The 21,791-nt window shown below is 39.9% G+C and overlaps 3 protein-coding genes across 3 annotated transcripts in view; all 3 read left to right on the plus strand.

The window, feature by feature from the left end:
- The first annotated feature begins 2,463 nt into the window (after positions 1 to 2,463).
- The window catches only part of LOC133648204 (protocadherin beta-16-like), a 191,420-nt gene continuing 172,092 nt past the window's right edge, over positions 2,464 to 21,791 (plus strand). Inside the window, exon 1 of the mRNA XM_062044044.1 lies at positions 2,464 to 5,268. Coding sequence (XP_061900028.1) covers positions 2,827 to 5,268 — 2,442 coding nt within the window. The 5' untranslated portion in view covers positions 2,464 to 2,826. The remainder of the gene's footprint in view (positions 5,269 to 21,791) is intronic.
- LOC133648206 (protocadherin beta-16-like) lies at positions 12,851 to 15,742 on the plus strand. The gene has a single exon (XM_062044057.1). The coding sequence runs from the start codon at positions 13,267 to 13,269 to the stop codon at positions 15,667 to 15,669; it is 2,403 nt and encodes an 800-aa protein (XP_061900041.1). The 5' UTR covers positions 12,851 to 13,266; the 3' UTR covers positions 15,670 to 15,742.
- Positions 18,691 to 21,314, plus strand: LOC133648061 (protocadherin gamma-A12-like). Its single transcript, XM_062043842.1, has 2 exons — positions 18,691 to 19,171; positions 20,459 to 21,314. The coding sequence occupies exons 1-2, from the start codon at positions 18,858 to 18,860 to the stop codon at positions 21,312 to 21,314; spliced, it is 1,170 nt and encodes a 389-aa protein (XP_061899826.1). The 5' UTR covers positions 18,691 to 18,857.

Genomic DNA, 21,791 nt, shown 5'->3' on the forward strand with positions numbered 1-21,791 from the left:
AAGTGTACAGGTGGAGACAGTCTCGCGTCCTGTACCACTCCAACCTCCCTGTCATTCCATATTATCCACCACGTTACTCAGACACTTTGGGGACAGGGACTCTCCAACACGTGTACAATTACGAGGTGTGCAGGACCACCGACTCCAGGAAAAGTGACATGAAGAATATGCAAGCCATGAGTCAAAGTTTAGTGAGTGTGGATGGAGCTGATGCTGATACACCACATGTGACCAAGCAGATGTCAGGAAACTTTTCACAGATGTCAACTTTGGTGAGTCAAATATTTAAACATTATTTGTTTGTTTTTGTATCTGATAGTTTTTCAAGTTCTAAAGTAAAATGTATACTTACTTACTGTAGTTGTACATGATGCTGCACCTCCAACCAACTATATTATGATGTTACAATAATGGTTGTTTATGTAGAAATACATTCGGAACATAACTTTATTAATTTAGCCTGCTCAGTGGCCTTGTGGTTAGAGTGTCCGCCCTGAGATCGGTAGGTCAAGCCTACCCCGACCGAGTCATACCAAAGACTATAAAAATGGGGCCCATTACCTCCCTGCTTGGCACTCAGCATCAAGGGTTGGAATTGGTTGTTAAATCACCAAAATTGAAAATAAAAATAAAGGAACATTGAAAATGTTTCCCGAGCGTGGCCACTGTTGCTGCTCACTGCTCCCCTCACCTCCCAGTGGGTGGAACAAGGGGATGGGTCAAATGCAGAGGTTAATTTCACCACACCTAGTGTGTGTGTGTGTGTGACTATCAGTGGTACTTTAACTAACTTATGCTACTTCACTTTTGATACAGTTTGTATTTTAACAGTGTAAGGTCTAATCTTATATACATTTCAAAATCCTGCAATTAATAATGTTGTCCGGTCAAGTTGAGATAATATATAATTTTTATATTTATATTTAGTTTATTTACAAGGGACAATACATATTAATAAACACATGGGATGTAAATATGTGAAATTATAGCCACTTACTATAATGTCCATCTCTAATCCCTCAGCAACACATTGGAAATGTGGTACACAGAATAACAATATTGAAATGTAAAATTGATCAAATACATATTTCACTGTACACACCTTTGCACTTTTATATAGCTTTCAAATAATGATTACAATTTTGATTTTCAAGCAGTCATTTTTTAAGGCCTAATTACCGTAATTTCCGGACTATAAGCCGCTACTTTTTCCCCTCGTTCTGGTCCCTGCGGCTTATACAAGGGTGCGGCTTATATACGGCCTGTTCTTCTCCGACACCGACGAAGAGGATTTCGGTGGTTTTAGTACGCAGGAGGAAGACGATGACACAATGATTAAAGACTGACTTTTCATATACCGGTAGGCTGCTTATTTTGATAACGTACAGGCGAGCACTTTGTATTACTTTGCAGCGTTGTATTATTTGTACTCTGCACGAATGCTGTTCGCCATGTCAAAGATGTGAAAGTTTGATTGAATGATTGAAAGATTTATACTTAATAAATGGGACGCTTTAGCAGGAACCCCTATATACTACGATAATTACACATCAAAACCCTGCGGCTTATAGTCGGGTGCGGCTTATATATGGAGCAATCTGTATTTTCCCCTAAATTTAGCTGGTGCGGCTTATAGTCAGGTGCGGCTTATAGTCCGGAAATTACGGTAAATTATGCTTTTGGTGCTACTTGCCTGATATTTTCAGATTGTGTTTTCAGTGTTTGACATGCTCAGTTAGAAAAAGATAGCCGCTCAAACACACTTTTTTGAACGGCACCAAATGGAGCCATGCTTAGTTGTGCTGTTGGCATTTTTACTTTTACAAAATTTCTTAGAAGAGGTGGTCCTAGGTCATTTAAAAGGTACAATAAGTGAGTCAGCAGACTTTATTAACTTTCCTAATTAAATAGGTTATATTTCTTGAATATTCTGCAATGATGATACATGGTGGGACTTTCTTAATATCTTGAACAATCCAAATTGGATTGTGTTTGTGTGCTGCAGGATACTTGCATACTCACATTAAATGTAGCACTTTTTTATTAGTGCATAGTAGTCTTGTGTTTATCAGCTAATGCAAAATTGTGACACTTAGAGGTTTATTGCAGTGTCTGAATTGCAGTGTGTACAGCACCACTTACAGTTTAGTGAATGTGCAGGTTTATGTGTCAAGGTTTATTAGTGCAGCACTCGGTTGATATAGCTCTCTAAGAGTGATCATCAATATACATCTAGTTAGGAATGCATGGATTTCATTATATTATTGGTACAAACACTAATGAACATGGTGTTCCTGGGTGTCTGTCCGTGGTCCTGAAGTGCAGATTAGGCTACATTCCAGCACCCCCTGCCACCCCATAAGGGACAAGCAGTAGAAGATGGATGGATGGATGGACAATTTGTTTGAAAAGCCCTTTGATTATTTACTATTTTTAGTTCCATCATAATTATCAGTCATTTGTACTGAGGTTTGAATGAATTACATCAAACTAAAACACATATATTGATTGTGTTTATTGTACTTTTGTATTATTTAATGCTAGTCTTAAAAAAAGATAGCATATTATTTATAGAGGCATTGTTTTGAATTGGTGTGTATCTGGACCACTTTCACATTTCAGCCTCTAAGGGACGCTATTGCATGCGAAATGAATGTGATAGTTACGTGATGCAGTGCAGCGTCTTTCTCTGTCACTGCCATTTCTAGAAGAGAGCTTCGTGTGAACAACAACCGTGCAAAAAATAACGCTCATCTGAATGCGTATTGCTCCTATTAGTCAAAGTATTTATATAGGGTCGTTTTACTTTAATATTATTTTTTTCACATGGAGTCTAAAGAGGATCATTGCAGTGGAGGAGGAAGATGGCGATGTGTTTGGCGACGGGCGGCCTGCCTCTTTGTCTTTTTGTGGTTTTTCCTAAATGGAACGGAGGCACAAATCCGCTATTCGATCCCAGAGGAGATGAAAAAAGGCTCACTTGTCGGAAATGTGGCCCAAGATCTCGGTTTGGATCTAAAAAGACTCCGTTCTGGGCGTGCCCGCATCGTGACGGGGGAGAACGTCCAGTACACGGAGCTGAGGACGGACAAAGGGCTTCTGGTCGTCCATGAGAGGATAGATCGAGAGCAGCTTTGTGGAGACGTGACGCCGTGCAGCTTCACCTTTGAGATTTTACTGGAAAACCCCATGGAATTACACCCTGTGACCATCGAAGTGTTGGACGTCAATGACAACGCCCCCGCCTTTAAAAATAATCATTTGCAATTTGAAATAAGCGAGTTGGCAGCATTAGGATCCCGTTTTGTTCTGGAAAGTGCACATGATGCTGATGTGGGTGCAAACGGTCTGCAGAGCTACATTTTAACTCCGAGTGATCATTTTGTTTTAAAGGAACACGTCAGTCCTGGTGGCAGTAAATATGCAGAAATGGTGCTGCAGAAAGGATTAGACAGAGAAGAACAACCCCGACTGTCTTTAAAATTAGTGGCTGTGGATGGTGGAAATCCACAGAGATCAGGTACAGTAAATATAAATATTAACATCCTGGATATAAATGATAATGTTCCTGTTTTTAACCAAATGACTTATAAAGCTAAAGTGGTTGAAAATGCAGTAAAAGGCACTCACGTTCTAACTGTGAATGCAACTGACGCAGATAGTGGATCAAATGCAAAAGTCACATACTCTTTTTCAAAATCAAATGCAGAAATAGAAGATACATTTCATATAAATGAGGAAACCGGATGTATAACTGTAGCAAAACAAATAGATTATGAAAAAGAGAAAACAATAGAGTTCATGGTTGAAGCTAAAGATCAAGGAGGACTGACTGAGTCTGCTAAAGTGGAAATAGAAGTAATAGATTTAAATGATAATGTTCCAGTCATAAATGTGATGTCCTTCACTAGTCCTGTGTCAGAAGACTCCCCAGCTGGTACCACTATTGGTATCATTAATGTTAAAGACCTAGATTCTGGACAAAATGGCCACGTCAGGTGTGCCATTGAGGGTCGCGTTCCATTTAGAATTAAATCCAATGTGAGAAATTATTTTGCATTACTTACTGATGCTGACTTAGATCGTGAAAGTGTGCCAGAATTTAACATCACTGTTGTTGCATCAGATTCTGGCTCACCTCCTCTGTCTAGTAAAATGACTTTTAATTTGAAGGTTTCAGACGTGAATGACAATGCTCCTGTGTTCCCGGTCAGCTTATATACTGCAAGTGTTGCAGAAAATAACCATCCAGGTGTTTCTGTGCTAAAAGTTAGTGCTAAAGACCCTGATGAAAACCAGAACGCTCGTGTTTCTTACATGTTGGAGGAGCGTGAAATCGGAGGAACTCCAGTTACTGAATTTGTGTCCGTTAATGCAGAAAGTGGAGTCATTAGTGCAGTTCGCTCATACGACTATGAACAAATTAAAGAACTGGTATTTATTGTCAGAGCTCAGGATGGAGGTTCTCCTCCTCTCAGCAGCAACGTGAGCGTTCGCATCCTGATCCAGGACCAGAACGACAACACCCCCCAGGTCCTGTACCCGGTCCAGACGGGCGGCTCGGTGCTGGCTGAAATGGTGCCTCGTTCAGCAGATGTGGGCTACCTGGTGACTAAAGTGGTGGCTGTTGATGTGGACTCTGGACAGAACGCCTGGCTCTCCTATAAAGTGCACAAAGCCACAGACAGGGCGCTGTTTGAAGTGGGCCTACACAATGGAGAAATAAGAACTGTCCGCCAAGTCACTGATAAAGATGCTGTCAAACAAAGACTGAGTGTTCTAGTGGAGGACAACGGGCAGCCCTCTCGTTCAGCTACAGTCATTGTTAACGTGGCGGTGGCGGACAGCTTCCCTGAAGTGCTGTCAGAGTTCACTGACTTTAGCATGCACGACAAGGAGTACAATGACAAGCTGACTTTTTACTTAGTCTTGGCTTTGGCTGTAGTCTCCTTCCTCTTCATCACCTGCTTGCTGCTCATCATATCAGTCAAAGTGTACAGGTGGAGACAGTCTCGCGTCCTCTACCACTCCAACCTCCCTGTCATTCCATATTATCCACCACGTTACTCAGACACTTTGGGGACAGGGACTCTCCAACACGTGTACAATTACGAGGTGTGCAGGACCACCGACTCCAGGAAAAGTGACTTTAAGTTGGACAGAGCTGCTAGTCACAACGTGCTGGTGATGGACCCCAGTTCTACAGGAACCATGCAGAAGATACACAATGAAAGGAACATCCTGGATGAACCCGACTCTCCTTTAGAGGTTAGTTTAAAATTTAATGTGGAATGTTATGTCTGGATTTGGTTGAATTGCATTATTGTTATCCAGTAGTGGCAGTATTGTCTCCTGTCACTTACAACCTCCATAAATTATGAAAATATGAAAGCAAGTGGTACATATATATATATTTTTTATTTTGTCAAATGAGAAATATGCATTTGAGAATTAGCACCATTTTTGCATATCATTTCCTGCTTGTTTTTTTCCTTAGCAGTTGAGTTCTTTAACTCGACGTTCCTGTGCATCATTTTACTTTGTAGGAATCTTCATACATTGTGATACTGTGATATGTTAATCGTAATATCCATGCAATCTTCAATAACTTCTACTACTGACTATCAGTAAACTACACGTCAGTAAGTGTTACAGTAAATACAGTCTCGTACATAAACTGGAAAAAAAACTACTAAACTGTTATTCATAGCAACATTAATAGTTAAAAATGGATTAGCAATCAGTGAGAGTGTTTTCTGAAACATTTTGTTGTGTAGAACACTTCTAAATAGGATGATTTGAACTTTGACCTTTTGGATTCCCCAATTATTTTGTGTTCTGTTTTCGATCTAAATTGTCTCAGTTTTGCGTGAATAGGACAACAGCAACATGACATTCAAAGGTTTGTTGAAGATTGGTAGAATATTATTATATAAACACCAATAATAATGTAGCAACAATTATGACCTTTGACCTTATCTTACTTGGCAATCTCCAATTAGATCACCTTTTAAAATGTGTAGTTTATACAAATTATTGATTATTACTGTTCAAAATATTCAAGAGTTGTTCAAAAAAGTTTAGGAGCTTCTTATAATATGTAACCTGCCTGCACCATGTGCGATAACACTCATAGTGTACGTATTTATTGATCAGATTTGTTCCAATCAATCGGCCACCGATCGGTATTGGCCGATTTTTATGAACAAGTATATGATCGTCTTTGCCGATCGATGCCTTTAAAGGCCTACTGAAAGCCACTACTAGCGACCACGCAGTCTGATAGTTTATATATCAATGATGAAATCTTAACATTGCAACACATGCCAATACGGCCGGGTTAGATTAGTAAAGTGCAATTTCAAATTTCCCGCGAAATATCCTGCTGAAAACGTCTCGGTATGATGACGCCCGCGCGGGACGTCACGGATTGTAGCGGACATTTTGGGACAGCATTGTGGCCAGCTATTAAGTCGTCCGTTTTCATCGCAAAATTCCACAGTATTCTGGTCATCTGTGTTGGTGAATCTTTTGCAATTTGTTTAATGAACAATGGAGACAGCAAAGAAGAAAGCTGTAGGTGGGTAGCGGTGTATTAGCGGCCGGCTGCAGCAACACAACCAGGAGGACTTTGAGTTGGATAGCAGACGCGCTACCGTGAGTATGCAGCTTTGGCTTCCAAACATTTGATCGCTTGCCCGTACGTGCGTGCCGCTATGTGCATGTCACGTACGTAGCTTTGGGGAAATATATGTGCTGTATGAACTTTACGGAGGTGAACGGTACTTTGGGCTGTGGGATTGAGTGTGTTGTGCGGGTGTTTGAGTTGTATTGGCGGGTTATATGGACGGGAGGGGGGAGGTGTTTGTTATGCGGATTAATTTGTGGCATATTAAATACAAGCCTGGTTGTGTTGTGGCTAATAGAGTATATATATGTCTTGTGTTTATTTACTGTTTTAGTCATTCCCAGCTGAATATCAGGTCCCACCCGCCTCTCACAGCATCTTCCCTATCTGAATCGCGTCCACTGCCCTCTAATCCTTCACTCTCACTTTCCTCATCCACAAATCTTTCATCTTCGCTCAAATTAATGGGGTAATCGTCGCTTTCTCGGTCCGAATCGCTCTCGCTGCTGGTGGCCATGATTGTAAACAATGTGCAGATGTGAGGAGCTCCACAACCTGTGACGTCACGCTACTTCTGGTACAGGCAAGGCTTTTTTATCAGCGACCAAAAGTTGCGAACTTTATCATCGATGTTCTCTACTAAATCCTTTCAGCAAAAATATGGCAATATCGCGAAATGATCAAGTATGACACATAGAATGGATCTGCTATCCCCGTTTAAATAAGAAAATTTCATTTCAGTAGGCCTTTAAATGGCGATCGCAAACGCTGATCTTGTCTAGCTGACACTGTTTAGTCCCACGGTTCACTAGGCAAAGTATCTTCATACATGATGTAAAGAAACTCCCTGTAAATTAATAATAATCCACCCCATTACAGATAAAAAACTACTTTTTGTCTTAAGTATACATTATTATTAGTTTAGTTTGGTTTAGTTTATTATTTCTTCGGTCAGTGGTCAACAAAATAAAACAAACAGTTTTACATAAACAAACAGTTGTACATCCATAAATTGAAAATGTTGCAGACCGAAAGGGTTTAGGCTGAAGTTGAACACTTATTGCACGTAACCCTATAATCAATGTCAAATACAAGATGAGCTTCCAAAAATTAGGAAATTTCCTTTGCACAACATATTATAAATACACATTGTACACAACATAAACACTGTTCAATTATATACACAGTAAAGGCATGTGAAATATCCTTGTACACTACAAACAATTATACTTCCATTATTATTTATATCCCACATTTAGTTTTTAATTAACATTGATCATAGTATTAACTACTGTGTTGATTCAAGAGTGATATATTTTTTCAAGACATCAGTCTAAAAGTGTTTTTTTTAATTTGTGAATGGAACTGGAACATTTGAAGGAATCATCCAAGCTGTTCCACAGTTTTTTGATTGATTGATTGAGACTTTTATTAGTAGGTTGCACAGTGAAGTACATATTCCGTACAATTGACCACTAAATGGTAACACCTCAATAAGTTTTTCAACTTGTTTAAGTCGGGGTCCACTTAAATTGATTCATGATACAGATATATACTATCAGATATATACTATCATCATAAAACTGTCAGGGTTGTCCCTGACAGTTTGGTCAAGTTTTAGTTTTCCTCTGCGTCTGTCTTGGTTTCCTGTTCTTAGTTTCCTGTCAGTGCTTTTATTTTGTCTTCATTTCCTGATTGTCTCCCTGAGTGCTTTGTCCCCTCAGCTGTGGCTGATTGGCACATGGCCACACCTGGTGCCAGTCAGCCAGCTGCCTATTTAAACCTGTCCTGCCCTCCAGTCACTGCTGGATTATTGTAGTGTCTACTGGTCAATGTCACTATTACCTGTCACGATACTTCGTTGTAGCTCTGTCTACTTTTGTTCACTCCGCTCTAGTCCTAGTTCCTTCGTGTCACAGTAAGTGTTTTTGTTTGTCGACAGTTAGCCTTTGTGCTATTTTCGTTTATAGCCTAGTTTGTTCTCCGCCTTTTGTTTGTACCCTTTTGTTTTTTTTTTGCCATAGTATTTTAATTAAATCATGTTTTCTCACATAATGCCTGCCATCATCTCTGCACCTTAGGGTTCGTCACCTACAAACTTTGACAAATACAGCCATCACACAAGATAATCACATTGAATTATTTACATTATTTACAATCTGGGGTGTGTGGGGGGGGGGGTAGGATATGGACAGCAAGTAGTGGACATAGAGAGAGAGAGAGAGAGAGAGAGAGAGAAAGAGAGAGAGAGAGAGAGAGAGAGAGAGAGAGAGAGAGAGAGAGAGAGAGAGAGAGAGAGAGAGAGAGAGAGAGAGAGAGATCAGAAGGCATAAGAAAAAGTATCTGCATTTGATTGTTTACATTTGATTATTAGCAATCCGGGGAGGGTGTTAGTTTAGGGTTGTAGCTGCCTGGAGGTGAACTTTTATTGCGGTTTTGAAGGAGGATAGAGATGCCCTTTCTTTTACACCTGTTGGGAGCGCATTCCACATTGATGTGGCATAGAAAGAGAATGAGTTAAGACCTTTGTTAGTTGGGAATCTGGGTTTAACGTGGTTAGTGGAGCTCCCCCTGGTGTTGTGGTTATGGCGGTCATTTACGTTAAGGAAGTAGTTTGACATGTACTTCGGTATCAGGGAGGTGTAGCGGATTTTATAGACTAGGCTCAGTGCAAGTTGTTTAACTCTGTCCTCCACCTTGAGCCAGCCCACTTTAGAGAAGTGGGTAGGAGTGAGGTGTGATCTGGGGTGGAGGTCTAGAAGTAACCTGACTAGCTTGTTCTGGGATGTTTGGAGTTTAGATTTGAGGGTTTTGGAGGTGCTAGGGTACCAGGAGGTGCATGCGTAATCGAAAAAGGGTTGAACGAGAGTTCCCGCCAGAATCCTCATGGTGCTTTTGTTGACCAGAGAGGAGATTCTGTAGAGAAATCTCGTTCGTTGGTTAACCTTTTTGATTACATTGGTTGCCATTTTATCACAGGAAAGGTTAGCCTCTAGAATGGAACCTAGGTAGGTGACCTCATCTTTCCTGGTGATAACAATGTCACCCACTTTTATAGTGAAGTCATTGACTTTCTTAAGGTTGATGTGGGACCCAAACAGGATGGATTCCGTTGAACCCCCCTGACAGAAACACATCTACTTTTTAAGCTCGTTCTTATGTTTGCTTTCTGGAAGACAGCTGAACCTCTGAGGGTATTATGTATTAGGACGGTGCTAAACATGTTACACACAGAGAGCAATCAGGAGCAGGTATGCTAGTTCAGATTGCTAGCAGCTAAACTTGCTTCGAACAACATAATAGATAAGTTTTGTAAAGTTTAAGATAGATAGATGGAAATGACTTACAGCAGAAAATATTCATGAATTAACAGGAAATGAACAGGTAGATCAATGAGTGTCCAGAGAGGCTACAATAACAACACATGTTGGCGTGTCAGTGTTGTCACAACCAAAAGTGAACCACACGTAAGGAGGGCGGATTATTCCATAATTTGGTGGTGCCGACACCAAGGGTAATATCAGAATATGATCGATACAAGAGTGATTAGGTGGATATTTTAGTTTTCCTCAAAATTGTATGTTTTATTTTTATTTTTTTTAATGTTTTTGTTAATGTTTACACATTGAGGAAATGAATTCTCTGGACACAGGAGGACTTGAAGTGCAAAAATGATTTCAATGCATAAAAGATTATACTTTTTGATTTTGTTTAGTTATTGTGTACTATTGACTGTGTTTTGCACAAACAATTATAAGTAGGGATGTCCGATAATGGCTTTTTGATGATATCCGATATTCCGATATTGTCCAACTCTTTAATTACCGATACCGATATCAACCGATACCGATATCAACCGATATATACAGTCGTGGAATTAACACATTAGTATGTCTAATTTGGACAACCAGGTATGGTGAAGATAAGGTACTTTTAAAAAAAAATTATAAAATAAAATAAGATAAATAAATTAAAAACATTTTCTTAAATAAAAAAGAAAGTAAAACAATATAAAAACAGTTAGATAGAAACTAGTAATTAATGAAAATGAGTAACATTAACTGTTAAAGGTTAGTACTATTAGTGGAGCAGCAGCACGCACAATCATGTGTGCTTACGGACTGTATCCCTTGCAGACTGTATTGATATATATTGATATATAATGTAGGAAGCAGAATATTAATAACAGAAAGAAACAACCCTTTTGTGTGAATGAGGAAGGAGGTTTTTTGGGTTGGTGCATTAATTGTAAGTGTATCTTGTGTTTTTTATGTTGATTTAATAAAAAAATAAAAAATAAAAACGATACCGATAATTTCCGATATTACATTTTAACGCATGTATCGGCCGATAATATCGGCAGGCCGATATTATCGGACATCCCTAATTATAAGTAATAAAAAAGAATAAGAAACAAGTTAAAATGTAGTGGTGGTATTGACAAACTGTATTAAGCGCTCACCATGAATAAACAAAAATATTTACATTTAATACATGTGATCGGTATTTGTATCCGACCATTTCCCTCATGGATGACCGGTATTGGAATTGGCAACACAAATCCCAGATGGGAACATCCCTGGATCAAATATAATCCATTGGAAAATGAATATTGAAAAAAGTTGTATTAAAACTAGAGATGTCCGATAATAGCGGACTGCCGATATTATCGGCCGATAAATGCTTTAAAATGTAATATTGGAAATTATCGGTATCGGTTTCAAAAAGTAAGGAGAAGTACAGAGCGCCAATAAACCTTAAAGGCACTGCCTTTGCATGCCGGCCCAGTCACATAATATCTACGCCTTTTCACACACACAAGTGAATGCAACGCATACTTGGTCAACAGCCATACAGGTCACACTGAGGGTAGCCGTACAAACAACTTTAACACTGTTAACAAATATGCGCCACACTGTGAACCCACACCAAACAAGAATGACAAACACATTTCGGGAGAACATCCGCACCGTAACACAACATAAACACAACAGAACAAATACCCGGAACCTCTTGCAGCACTAACTCTTCCGGGACGCTACAATATACACCCCCCGCTACCCTCTACCACCCAACCTCAACCTCCTCATGCTCTCTCAGGGAGAGCATGTCCCAAATTCCAAGCTGCTGTTTTGAGGCATATTGAAAAAAGTAATGCACTTTGTGACTTCAATAATAAATATGGCAGTGCCATGTTGGCATTTTTTTTCCATAACTTGAGTTGATTTATTTTGGAAAACCTTGTTACATTGTTTAATGCAGTGTTTTTCAACCTTTTTTTGAGCCAAGGCACATTTTTTGCGTTGAAAAAATCCGGAGGCACACCACCAGCAGAAATCATCATATTTTAGTGGCTTTGTCTTCCTTTGAGCGATATTTCCCGCATCTACTTTGTTTTAGCAATCAAGGGTATTTCAGTTGTTTTTATCCTCCTTTGTGGGGACAATGTTGATGGTCATGTCATGTTCGGATGTACTTTGTGGACGTCGTCTTTGCTCCACAGTAAGTCTTTGCTGTCATCCAGCATTCTGTTTTTGTTTACTTTGTAGCCAGTTCAGTTTTAGTTTCATTCTGCATAGCCTTCCCTAAACGTCAATGCATTTTCTTAGGAGTACTCACCTTTTGTTTATTTTTGGTTTAAGCATTAGATACCTTTTTACCTGCACACTGCCTCACGCTGTTCCCGACATCTACAAACCAATTAGCTACCGGCTGCCACCTACTGATATGGAAGAGTATTACACGGTTACTCTGCCGAGCTCTATACAGCACAGACACTCAACAACAACACATAGTTTGCAGACTATAATTACTGGTTTGCAAAAAATATTTTTAACCCAAATAGGTGAAATTAGATGATCTCCCACGGCACACCAGACTGTATCGCACGGCACACTAGTGTGCCGCGGCACAGTGGTTGAAAAACACTGGTTTAATGCATCCAGTGGGGCATCACAACAAAATTAGGCATAATAATGTGTTAATTCCACGACTGTATATATCGGTATCGGTAATTAAGAGTTGGACAATATCGGAATATCGGATATCGGCAAAAAAAAGCCATTATCGGACATCCCTAATTAAAACTTGACACTAATAGTAAATGAAATATTTATGGAGCATATTACGCAGAATAAACACATTTTGCTGCTGTTTAGTATTTGTAGGTGTTTTTAATATAATATATATATATTTTAATATATTATTTATCATTATTTTTTAATATGCATTTATAACTTAAAACAGTGAATGGGTCACATGTCAATCAAGTTAAGGCAGTGTGGGATGCTTCGTGTGTTTCGTGAGTGCATGTAGCTGGTTTGGCATGCAGTGAAAGGGTTAAAAAAAAAAAAAATCATAAACCAGGATGCAGTGTTGCACTGTTGACTCTTGGGTGCGCTGTAGACCAGAGTGTTGTTGGATGGGAGCAGTCCATCATGCAGCTTTAAAAAACACACACATAACGGACAGGACTGGAGAAGAACGGAGCTTTTTCTGCCTGATATAGAACATTATGGTCCTGAAAGCCATTTGTTTCAGCAAAAAGTGGATTTTATTCGACATTTGACTGTGAGAATTGTCTGTTTTTGTGGATTATAAGCAAAGTGGATCTCCGCTTGTGCGAATTGGACAGAACAATGAACGGGCAAGTACTCCTGTTTGTGTGTCTCTGCGCCCTCGACGCAGTGCTCGGCCAGGCGAGCTACTCCATCCCAGAGGAAATGACCAGAGGGTCTTTAGTGGGCAACATAGCACAGGATTTAGGTCTGGAAATACGACGTCTGATTGCTGGCAAAGCAAAGATCTATTCCAGGAACAATGAAGAATACGTCGAGCTGAGCCGTGAAAAGGGCGTCCTCGTCGTCAAAGAGAGGATCGACAGAGAGGAGCTGTGCGCACACACCGCTCTCTGTGCGCTGCATTTTGAAATCGTACTGGAGAATCCGATGGAATTTTACAGCGTTATTGTGCAGATTACAGACATCAATGATAATGTGCCAAGCTTTGAAAAAAACGAAATGGAATTTAAAATAAGCGAGTCAGCAACAATCGGAGCAAAATTTGTCCTAGAAAGGGCGGTGGACTTTGATGTGGGAAATAACGGCATTGATAATTACGAATTAAAACCAACCGATCATTTTGCTCTTAAATTACAAAATAATGCGGATGGGAATAAGAACGTGGAGATGGTTTTACAGAAGCCTTTAGACAGAGAGAGGGAGGAGCAGATGTCTCTGGTGTTAACGGCTGTAGATGGAGGAGAACCGCGCATGTCAGGAACAATGTTGATACATATTACAGTGTTAGATGTTAATGATAATGCCCCAATTTTTACACAAACTACATACAAAGCTGCTGTTACTGAAAATTCACCCACAGGTACGATTGTGGCTACTGTCACTGCCTCTGATGCAGATGGAGAATTTAACTCTAAAATATCTTACTCAATAACCAACACACTGGACAATGTTAGGAAAATATTTACAATAAATAAGGAAAGTGGACAGGTTTCCTTAATTGGAAATATTGATTTTGAAAAGTCGAGACATTTTCAAATTAATTTACTTGCAAGTGATGATGGAGGACTCACAGATTCTTGTAAGTTGATTGTAGATGTACAAGATGTAAATGACAACAAACCTCAAATCAATATTATGTCAAAATCTAATGTGATATCAGAGGATGCAGAAATCAATACTGTTGTTACTATGATCAATATACAAGATATAGATTCTGGAGAAAATGGAAATGTGAATTGCTTCGTCAACGAAAATATGCCATTTATTCTAAAAACCTCAAAAAACAATTTCTATACTTTAGTGACGGACAGTGAATTAGACCGAGAGAGGTCGAGTGAGTATAACATCACAGTGATGTGCTCTGATGAGGGAGTGCCCTCCCTCTCCAGCAGCGTCACTCTCACCTTACACATCTCAGATGTGAACGACAACGCACCTGTCTTTGAGAGGAGCTCATATGAGGCCTCCATTGTAGAAAACAACACTCCGGGTCTTTCTATATTCACAGTGAAAGCCAGAGACGCTGACTGGAACCAGAACGCTCGCCTCTCTTACATGCTGGAGGACTCCTCTGTTAACGGAGTGCCAGTCTCCTCATATGTGTCTGTTAGTGCTGATAGTGGAGTCATCCATGCAGTGCGCTCTTTTGACTACGAGCACCTGAAAGAGTTTCATTTCCGTGTCAGAGCTCAGGATGGAGGTTCTCCTCCTCTCAGCAGCAACGTGAGCGTCCGCATCCTGATCCAGGACCAGAACGACAACGCCCCCCAGGTCCTGTACCCGGTCCAGACGGGCGGCTCGGTGCTGGCTGAAATGGTGCCTCGTTCAGCAGATGTGGGCTACCTGGTGACTAAAGTGGTGGCTGTTGATGTGGACTCTGGACAGAACGCCTGGCTCTCCTATAAAGTGCACAAAGCCACAGACAGGGCGCTGTTTGAAGTGGGCCTACACAATGGAGAAATAAGAACTGTCCGCCAAGTCACTGATAAAGATGCTGTCAAACAAAGACTGAGTGTTCTAGTGGAGGACAACGGGCAGCCCTCTCGTTCAGCTACAGTCATTGTTAACGTGGCGGTGGCGGACAGCTTCCCTGAAGTGCTGTCAGAGTTCACTGACTTTAGCATGCACGACAAGGAGTACAATGACAAGCTGACTTTTTACTTAGTCTTGGCTTTGGCTGTAGTCTCCTTCCTCTTCATCACCTGCTTGCTGCTCATCATATCAGTCAAAGTGTACAGGTGGAGACAGTCTCGCGTCCTCTACCACTCCAACCTCCCTGTCATTCCATATTATCCACCACGTTACTCAGACACTTTGGGGACAGGGACTCTCCAACACGTGTACAATTACGAGGTGTGCAGGACCACCGACTCCAGGAAAAGTGACTTTAAGTTGGACGGAGCTGCTAGTCACAACGTGCTGGTGATGGACCCCAGTTCTACAGGAACCATGCAGAAGATACACAGTGAAAGGAACATTTTGGATGAACCCGACTCTCCTTTAGAGGTTAGTTTAAAATAATTGGAATGTGGAATGTTCTTTTTGGAATTGTTTAAATGATGTTATTGTCACCCATGCTACACTCTCATTTTACCTTAAAACCTCCATAAATTATGAAAATATGAAGTACTTACTGTTTTAATTTATTTTTTAGTTGTTCAATGTGAAACATGCGTGCAGTCAAAGTACAGTTGCAGATTAGCACCAGGGACAGTTGAGAGATGTTTTCTTAATGGTTGAGTTTTCTTTAACTCAACACACGTGCGTCACTTTGTTGATATGAAATCTACATGGTTTAATATGTTAATCTTCATATCCATGCAATTTTCATAACATCTACTGCTGACTGTCGGTAAATTACATGTCATAAAGCAGTAAAAAATACAGTCTTATAGAACATGTTAGCATTCTTTGTATATTTTCATCAACATAACTATCAGACTTGGAAGATTTTTTTCGCTACAAAACTATCATTAATGACAACATTCATCTTGATACATGGATTAGTAATAAGTGAGTTTATTTTCCAAATAATTTTGTTGTGTGGAGCACTGACAAATAGCATCATTTGAAATGTCACCTGATTCTTTTTTCATCTTGGGGTAGTTGTCAAAGTTTATTTATGCAGCCCTTCATCACAATTGTCTCAAATCTGTCGCAAATGTTGACCTAAATTGTCTTACTTTTTGCGGATAGGACAACAGCAACATGACATTCAAATAGTTGTTGCTGATTAGTTGACTATTTTCAGTCAAACACCATTAATAATGTAACAACTATGATCTGTGGCGTCATCTTACTTGGCCATCTCCTATTTAAAATGTGTAGTTTTTACAATTCATTAATTATCACTGTTCAAAATATTTAAGAGCTATTAAAAAAAAGTTGAGTTGCTGATTAGAACATTACACCTGCCTGCACCATCATGTCTAGTCCATCAAAATGAACGTAATTATTCATCACATAACCGATTAAAAAGAAATATTGATGAATGTTTGGTTTAAACTTGTCATTTATTGTAAATTAAATATTTATGGAGCATATGGAGCATTGTGTATATTATAAACACATTTTGTTGTTGTTGGGTATTTGCAGTTTTTAATGTTTGTTTTTAAGTATGAAACAGTAAATGTGTCACATGTCATGCATGTAGACACATTTACACAGGATAGAGACAAATAAGGAACTTATTGACAACAACGTTGGGTTACAATAGCGGAATCGCGCGAAGCTCTTTGGGTAAACCTTTCCCATATATGGAGATATTCGCTGATGTCACAACTGAAAAAAGGCCACCAATGGGCCAAATTTCAAATGGTTCGTTCGGAGTAAGTACAAAGGAAGGCCAGATTGTTTTATAACTATCTCCGCCATGCCACCATGGTTTGGGTTCAAATGTGCGAGGCTTATGCAGATCCCTAATAGATCCCAAAATCAATAGGTAGGGAAATTGGTTTAACATAACAGGTCCCCTTTAAGAGGGTTAAATGCTTACTATGGTGAAACAAACAAGTGCTGTACACCCGCACTTCCTAATCAAAGATGTGCTTATTCCACTGTCATGTATTAAGAATGTTAATTTATGGATATGAATCTTGAAATGCTGTTATTAGATTACAGAGATGCTAATAAAATCTGTAATGATATATTTTACAGACAAAAGGTTACAGGACTGACTTTATCATATATTTGTGCAACAGCACACATCTTATTGTGCAACATGTGAATAGTTTGATCTCTGAAAAGGGAACATATTATTTCCAAAGCTGGATCTCAATGCTAGCACATAACTCATGTATGTGTTTGTTATTTTCATTGTAAGTGGGCCAAATCAATGACATTAGACAACAATCCACAAATGACTGCTGCCATTTGATTATTATAACAAGACATTTAACTTGTTAGGATGTCAGGTTTGGGATAAGGTGTGCTGCTGGTGTGGCCACGGTGTGCACGTCTGATGTTGCTCACATGAGTTGAGTTGAGTTTGAGTTTATTTGGAACATGCAAGCATACAACATGATACATCACCATTTCCAGTTTCTCTTTTCAATATGTTGGAAAAGGAGTAGGAAGAAGCAGAGCTTATTTAATCCTACCCCTTTTCTTTACATAACAGTTGCAAAACTTTTTGTTCACTTCCTGTTCACAATTTATTCACAATAAACTCCATAAGTAATCACAATAAAAAATAAATAATAGTAATAATTTAATAATAATAATTGGTGAAGTAAGTCATATTTCATATGGTGAGATAAGTAAGATTACTTTAAGAATGAATGAATGGATGGATGGAATAAATTGAGAATGTTTGTCATGGTTCTTCTTCTTTGTACTTTGTAAACACTTTAAGTGTGAAGAATTTCTTGAAGTGGATCATATTAGTACATTGTTTGATTGCTTTGCATCATCCATTCCATCATTTAATTCCACATACTGAAGGTCTTAAGTGTTGTACGTGCAAACAAATGTTTTAAATTACGTTTTTCTCTAAGATTATATTTCTCCTCTTTTTTTTGAGAAGAATTGTTGTATATTTTTGGGTAGCAGATTATAGTTTGCTTTGTGTGTAATTTTAGCTGTTTGCAAATTCACTATGTGGTGGAATTTCAGTATTTTTGATTCAATAAATAAAGGGTTTGTATGTTCTCTATATCCAACATGATGTATTATTCTAACTGATCTTTTATGTAACACCGTTAATGAATGAAGTGTACTTTTGTAATTATTTCCCCATATTTCTACACAATAACTCAAATATGTAACACTAGCGAGCAGTAGAGAATATGAAGGGATGTGCTCCACTGAATGCTCAGGGAGTGTTTGCGTTTGCTCAGACACATAAAAAAAGGGGAAACATTGTTCATGAGCCTTGTGAGTGCATGTGTGGCTGGTGTGTCAAGGATGGTGAGGGAGTTAAAAGTCATATACTAGGCTGCAGTGTTGCACTGTTGACTCTTGGGTGCGCTGTAGACCAGAGTGTTGTTGGATGGGAGCAGTCCATCATGCAGCTTTAAAAAACACACACATAACGGACAGGACTGGAGAAGAACGGAGCTTTTTCTGCCTGTTATAGAACATTATTGGTCAAGAAAGCCATTTGTTTCAACAAAAAGTGGATTTTAATCGACGTTTGACTGTGAGAATTGTCTGTTTTTTTGTGGATTCTAAGCAAAGTGGATCTCCGCTGGTGCGAATTGGACAGAACAATGAACGGGCAAGTACTCCTGTTTGTGTGTCTCTGCGCCCTCGACGCAGTGCTCGGCCAGGCGAGCTACTCCATCCCAGAGGAAATGACCAGAGGGTCTTTAGTGGGCAACATAGCACAGGATTTAGGTCTGGAAATACGACGTCTGATTGCTGGCAAAGCAAAGATCTATTCCAGGAACAATGAAGAATACGTCGAGCTGAGCCGTGAAAAGGGCGTCCTCGTCGTCAAAGAGAGGATCGACAGAGAGGAGCTGTGCGCACACACCGCTCTCTGCGCGCTGCAATTTAGGATCATTTTAGAAAACCCCATCGAGTTTTACAGCGTTGCTGTGCAGATTACAGACATTAATGATAATGCGCCAAGTTTTGAAAAAAATGAGATGAAATTTAAAATAAGCGAATCTGCCATCATTGGGGCAAAATTCGTCCTCGAAAGGGCGGTGGACTTTGATGTGGGAAATAACGGCATTGATAATTACGAGCTCAAACCAACTGATCATTTTGCTCTTAAATTACAAAATAATGCGGATGGGAATCAAAATGTGGAGATGGTTTTACAGAAGCCTTTAGACAGAGAGAGGGAGGAGCAGATGTCTCTGGTGTTAACGGCTGTAGATGGAGGAGAACCGCGCATGTCAGGAACAATGTTGATACATATTACAGTGTTAGATGTTAATGATAATGCCCCAATTTTTACACAGCCTACATACAAAGCTACTGTTACTGAAAATTCACCTGCAGGCACAATTGTGGCTACTGTCACTGCATCTGATGCAGATACAGATTTAAACTCTAAAATGTCGTATTCAATAACCAACACACTCGATAATGTTAGAAAAATATTTACTGTAAATAAGGAGAGTGGACAAGTCTCCCTAATTCAAAATATTGACTTTGAGAAATCTAAACATTTTCAAATTAATTTACTTGCAAGTGATGATGGAGGACTCACAGATTCTTGTAAGTTGATTGTAGATGTACACGATGTAAATGACAACAAACCTGAAATTAATATTATGTCGAAATCTAACGTGATATCAGAGGATGCAGAAATCAATACTGTCGTTACTGTTATCAACGTAGAGGATTTGGATTCAAGGGACAATGGAATTGTAAAATGCTTTATCAATGATAATATTCCATTTATACTAACAAATTCAGAGAACAATTTCTACAGTTTAGTGACAGACAGTGAATTAGACCGAGAGAGGTCGAGTGAGTATAACATCACAGTGATGTGCTCTGATGAGGGAGTGCCCTCCCTCTCCAGCAGCGTCACTCTCACCTTACACATCTCAGATGTGAACGACAACGCACCTGTCTTTGAGAGGAGCTCATATGAGGCCTCCATTGTAGAAAACAACACTCCAGGTCTTTCTATATTCACAGTGAAAGCCAGAGACGCTGACTGGAACCAGAACGCTCGCCTCTCTTACATGCTGGAGGACTCCTCTGTTAACGGAGTGCCAGTCTCCTCATATGTGTCTGTTAGTGCTGATAGTGGAGTCATCCATGCAGTGCGCTCTTTTGACTACGAGCACCTGAAAGAGTTTCATTTCCGCGTCAGAGCTCAGGATGGAGGTTCTCCTCCTCTCAGCAGCAACGTGAGCGTCCGCGTCCTGATCCAGGACCAGAACGACAACGCCCCCCAGGTCCTGTACCCGGTCCAGACGGGCGGCTCGGTGCTGGCTGAAATGGTGCCTCGTTCAGCAGATGTGGGCTACCTGGTGACTAAAGTGGTGGCTGTTGATGTGGACTCTGGACAGAACGCCTGGCTCTCCTATAAAGTGCACAAAGCCACAGACAGGGCGCTGTTTGAAGTGGGCCTACACAATGGAGAAATAAGAACTGTCCGCCAAGTCACTGATAAAGATGCTGTCAAACAAAGACTGAGTGTTCTAGTGGAGGACAACGGGCAGCCCTCTCGTTCAGCTACAGTCATTGTTAACGTGGCGGTGGCGGACAGCTTCCCTGAAGTGCTGTCAGAGTTCACTGACTTTAGCATGCACGACAAGGAGTACAATGACAAGCTGACTTTTTACTTAGTCTTGGCTTTGGCTGTAGTCTCCTTCCTCTTCATCACCTGCTTGCTGCTCATCATATCAGTCAAAGTGTACAGGTGGAGACAGTCTCGCGTCCTCTACCACTCCAACCTCCCTGTCATTCCATATTATCCACCACGTTACTCAGACACTTTGGGGACAGGGACTCTCCAACACGTGTACAATTACGAGGTGTGCAGGACCACCGACTCCAGGAAAAGTGACTTTAAGTTGGACGGAGCTGGTAGTCACAACGTGCTGGTGATGGACCCCAGTTCTACAGGAACCATGCAGAAGATACACAGTGAAAGGAACATCTTGGATGAACCCGACTCTCCTTTCGAGGTTAGTCACTTGCGTTTTGTTTCGAGTTCTGCAGTAAATATTTGTTCAGTAATGCCTGGAAGTTTATGATTGTAGACTGTCACAACATATCGCAAAGATCATTGTCCATGATTTTGGTACCTTTTTTATCAGTCTATTGAAAACCATATGTATCTGAGATTTTAGGTTATTTTACATTACCTACAGTATCTCATTGTTGTATGGTTAACTTGAGTGACTGAGATGATGTGTTGCTTGAAGACACTGCATGGTTGTTGATATTGTAGTTGTTGATCTCATTCTAACTCATATTTATTTTCTATTTAAGCCTGTGGTCACCACAAAGTATATGTCTTGTAACTCTGGAAGCAAAACATTGTGATTTAGACTTGATTGATTGAACATGACAGTACTTGCAGGTAGGGCTGGGCGATATATCGAATATTCTGGATATATCGCGGGTTTGTCTCTGTGCGATATAGAAAATGACTATATTGTGATATTTGAGTATACGTCCTCACGCAGTTGCTTTTAGCTGCGGGCATTACACTACAGGCTTTTCTCACT

The sequence above is a fragment of the Entelurus aequoreus genome, linkage group LG04 (assembly GCF_033978785.1).
Source record: "Entelurus aequoreus isolate RoL-2023_Sb linkage group LG04, RoL_Eaeq_v1.1, whole genome shotgun sequence".
In the NCBI taxonomy this organism is placed as follows: Eukaryota; Metazoa; Chordata; class Actinopteri; order Syngnathiformes; family Syngnathidae; genus Entelurus; species Entelurus aequoreus.